This window comes from Uranotaenia lowii, chromosome 3 (assembly GCF_029784155.1).
Source record: "Uranotaenia lowii strain MFRU-FL chromosome 3, ASM2978415v1, whole genome shotgun sequence".
Lineage (NCBI taxonomy): Eukaryota > Metazoa > Arthropoda > Insecta > Diptera > Culicidae > Uranotaenia > Uranotaenia lowii.
In genome coordinates, this window is record NC_073693.1 from 157,062,115 (window position 1) to 157,067,033 (window position 4,919).

General features: G+C 36.0%; 1 protein-coding gene across 1 annotated transcript; it reads left to right on the top strand.

Moving 5' to 3' along the window:
* Positions 1-3,809: 3,809 nt before the first annotated feature.
* On the top strand, positions 3,810-4,651 carry LOC129752760 (uncharacterized). The gene is made up of 2 exons (XM_055748530.1): positions 3,810-4,001; positions 4,056-4,651. The coding sequence occupies exons 1-2, from the start codon at positions 3,810-3,812 to the stop codon at positions 4,608-4,610; spliced, it is 747 nt and encodes a 248-aa protein (XP_055604505.1). The 3' UTR covers positions 4,611-4,651.
* The last annotated feature ends 268 nt before the right edge of the window (positions 4,652-4,919 follow it).

The following is a 4,919-nucleotide window of genomic DNA, read 5'->3' on the forward strand; positions in this document are numbered from 1 at the left end:
GATTCTTTGTAGGCAGACTCTGGTCTATCTTATAGAGTTTTCAACCAGTAGGACGAAGTTAACGGCTTCCGTTGTGAAATTTATCAAAAAACTTTAGCAATATTTGGTCTACCTCCACAGAAACTGATCGAATCCATCACAAATCTTATTTTTTTTAAGCGAACCTCACTCGGGATTGCCCTAACCAAACCACAGAGAACAGAAGTACAAACTTAAACAAAAAATCTTCTTCTTCTTCTTCTTCTTCTTCTTCTTCTTCTTCTTCTTCTTCTTCTTCTTCTTCTTCTTCTTCTTCTTCTTCTTCTTTTACCAACATGGCCAAAATATGTAAGCATCCTGGAAAATGAAAGGACTTGCATCCTTCATTTTTCTTTTCAACGTAATCTCTGTTACATGTAAACATGCATTGCAGAGATTACTACGGCCAGGCCAACCATGTGGTAAACACCGCGAAAGATACTGGAGCAAAGGGAGGAATAAAGCGTGGAGATCCCTGCCAAACGCTTCATATGCAATGTTTAATTGATTACATAATTAAAACTATAAAGATCATTTAGTTATAATGAGAAAAATAGTTGTAGAATGTGAGAGCTGGATGTATCGTGAAAATGAGATGAAAGATACATTTTGAAAACTGGAGTTATAGAGCTACAGCTACTACAATAAAACTTATTAATAGTTATAAACTCGATACGTAATAAGCAGAAGCTAAAAATGGGATGACAAAAATTCGGGTCTGCTCTAAATTTCTTTCTAATTACTTGATTTCTCGATTGCTTTATTTCATGATGCAAGGGAAAAATGTTATTGTGGAATGTATCAACAAGAAATAAATAAGCTCTCTTTAGATATACCTAATATCACTCAAATGAAAATAAATCAAATATATCGGAACGGGCTCACTAAGACAAGATAACGGGTTTAATTTCCAGCAAAGTTCTATCGAGTAAAACTTCGTCTATATCTTGATGTTCTTTTTTGGCCGATTTCGTGGCGCTTCGTTTACCGGTTGCAAGTTTCATGAAGTGTAATAGAGCCATCGTCCGATTTGATGAAAAACAGTAACACGTTTTGACGACATTATTTCTAATCTTCCTGTCCACATTGTGGTCCTATTTTGCGTTTTTCAATTTTAAAATTTCACTTCCAGAAAAAAACATCTAACGAGATACTTTTCGCGGAGCTGTCATAAACACGACCGATCACTATTTTTTCTCCCGTCCGGAGCGCGTAACACCAGCCCCCATTTTTTCAAACACTTGGAACTTGGGCTTATGCACTTCACTGATTTCATTAATGACACTCATATCCGATTCAAACCATTATCTACTGCTTTTTCGGACAAATATTTAAAAATATACTTATTTTTAATCGCGCAAAAAAACAAACGAGAAAAACGCGACGTCAGAAAAACAAGTCCATTCTCGAGCACGGCTTGCTGCGATCTCCCATACAAACTTAAACAAAAAATCTTCAAAAAAAGTGTGTAAAAATTCAAATGCTGATATCTGAAAAATACGTTGAAAATTGATTTGAAACAGTGCCATCTATTGCGCCGTTCAAAAGTTAGTAATCAAATTTTCAAGTGCCCAATTTTCGAAAAGGCGTAATCGTATATGAACTACGACGAGTTCAATTTATTGCTAGATAAATGCAATAAGAGTTACTTTTTACTGGACAGAATTTCACTTCCTGTACTGTTTATACTAATTGACTTTTTTCGGAGAGTGAAACAACTTTTGTTTTTCAAATTTACGTTACGTCCCGGGTTATTTTTCTCCACCCATCATCAGACGTCCCCCAAAGTAAAACGATACGTAAATTTTAAAATAAAAAAAAATGTTACTCTAATCGAAAAAAGCCAATAAGTAAAAACGGTATAAAAAGCTGTTAAAAAGTACCGGTAATAAACTTTCATTCATTCCTTTATTTTTGCACCTCTAGGCATGCGAAATAACTTACAGTTTTACAATAAATGTTTGCACATCTTGAACGGTCAATCAGGAACATTCTTGACGATCAGTCTTACCCATCAGAACTGATTCGAGACACCTCAAAGCGGGTACTTTCAAGTATCACTTTTGCATCCCATTGTGCAAAATTTTCAATTTTCAATTATGCAACCGGTTGAAAGTTTTACGAAACTTTAACAGCAATTTTCTTGAAACATGCCAAACTGTTCATACGACCTGTTCAAAACTGACCAAAATTTTGTTTTTTTTTTCTCAGTTTGGTTTTGACAGTTCTCTTTGGTGTGTTTGGAGACATCTGGTGGCCCAGCCTAAAAACAAAAATTGAATCAAAACGATTGTTGGAAATTTTACACAAGTTTCGTGGGCTAGCTTATACGTCTGTTCTCTGTGACCAAACTTACAAAAAAATATACATTACTGGCTTCTTTATAATGTGCTGTAGAACAGAAAACTTTCAATAGTTTTCGTAAATTACTTGAAAAAAAACATTCTTCCTTCGAGTCTTATTCATTTTACATGGAGCTGTCACTTTTGTTTGACAACGGCTTACTTATACTAATGCACTGAGCAAATGCCCTACTGTCCTGATTAATAAAAAGTTTTTATTTTGTATGGAAACAAGATTTGACATTTCAGAAATAACCAGAGACGTACCAAAACTATGGATGTGGATGGACCAAAAAATTCATTGTTCATGCAGTTTTTATGTTCTATAAAACAAATAAAAAACGATTGTGTTTATATATTTCCAATAAAATGGTGTCTTTTCATTGGTACATAGTCCCTTTTAAAAAAATCATACTATTGAAAAAGCTTTCTGTTCATTTGATGGAATTTTAATGACTTAAAATTTTATTTATGTTGCTGCTAGGACGTATGCATGAAGAAAAAAGCTCATAACTGGGTAAATAAGGTCAAATAACACTTTCCTCGGATGGTTCCGGTCAATTACGACGGCAGATTTTAATTTCTGAGGATTTGTTGGGATTTTGGATTCAAATTTTCCCATTTTGCCATGGTTGGCAATCCATTCCGCTCATAATAGTCCCTTCAGATTAAACCCACGAATCCCTCTGAAATAATCGATATTAATATTAGTTTTCAAATTAATTTTAATATGAATTGGCATTTCGACAAATTTTATAGAAACTAAGTAGAACTTTTAATGAAAAAGACTAAAACTGATAGTTGGACAGGTCAAAGCTAGAGCGTTATTGTATTGTACCTAGTACACGACGAGTAAAATTTCCAATATCACAATTTTGACTCACAATGCCACATCCCTTACTAGATAGCCAAGCAGTTAGAGCTGTTCACGTCTCAGAAGATTTGAGCGCCCCCAGCTCCAATGCAATGGGCGATGGTTCCACAGGCTATGACGAATAGTTTAACGATAACAGCATTCCACCCGCCATCCGATGCAAATCGTTTCGCCCACGATGTTTACTGCGCCTGAGCGATATCTTAGATTATGATTACTTACTGCTAGCCTATTGGTTGCTCGAGAAGTTATTACCACAAGTGAGTTTGGAGGTTTCCAGTTCAAATACAATTTTATGAGATAATAAAGATAGCAAAATGAAAGTTTTCATCCTCCTATGTGTACAGTTTCATCGATGATTAGTTTTGAAGTAGTTTCATCCATGCCTGCGTTTGTTCAAATGTCCATATAGTTTAGTGTCCATCCAGACATAAATATGGGCAATCAGCAAAATTTCAACATTGAAAAAGTTACACTTCCAAAATTAGGGAAAATTAATCTTCATTGCCATTTAGATGACTTACATTACATTAACTTAACGAAGTTGGCTAGAAAATCAGTACGTGTTGAACGAAATGTCAAATTTGAGGGCTCGTGCACAACCGACAGAACAAGATTTGCGGAATGAAAAGCAGGCTTTACTCGGAATCAAACTTTTGGAAGCAGTATGTAAATTGTTTGTTGTTATTCAATCATTTCGTTTGAATGTTGAAGCAAGTTGTGTTTTTTCTTTGGTATTTGTGGCTCGTCGCTTTTTTGGTGACCGTGTTTGATATCCTGTTTGCCATCTTCGATGTGGTCTCTGACTATCTGAACTCAAGATAGGAAGTTTGGCCTGCATCCCGGTTCATATTCTGGCAGTCCTCAACGAAATAGGACCGCTTCCCAACGATGTGTTCCTTTACGTCATCTATGTCGGATACTTTTTTTCATCGTTTGGTTGGTTCCTGCTGAATATCTTCACGAAGTCCAAAATTATCTACACCTGGGAAGCAGCATACGCGCTGTCTGGATTCGTTGCGTTTGCTGCATGTGGATTTATTGATATGTATATGGTAGAGAAAGATGTCCACTTGCCGTATCTGACCGACAAACAAGAATGGTATCACAAATATTTCGAGTACAGCCGCATAGAGAGTATTCTGTCGATGCAAACTTCGGGATTGTTTCTCATTCACGGGATCTTCATGCTAGATATTCTGGGCGTCCTGGAGAAGTTTGAGGGGGATGGCTACCCCGGAAGTCATGCAACTATCGAGAGTAAAGACGCTGACGCCTACCGTCGCTTGCGATTGAAGCCTTTTTGGATTCCACTATTTGGATGGATCTGTAGAATGTGCCTATCAAAATGCTGCCGCTCCAATGCGAGACATTAGAAGGATGAAGAAACTGTTTTTGGAAAAAGTAGAAAATAAACTTTGGTGAAATATAAAAAGTGCCTACATTTCTATAGTCAAAATTTCATAGTAGCCTCAATGTGTTACATTATACTTGTACAAACATGTACAAATCTGAGCGCACAACCTAAGGAGAAAATAAACCCTTGAGAAGATCATTTCTGTTGCTGAATGTTTAAAAGAATGGAAGAATCAGACTTGATCAGAAATTTTAGATAATTGCCATGGTTGGCCACATTCGGTTATTTATTGAGATATGTTTTTTGTAGTTTGATTGAAGGATTTTTA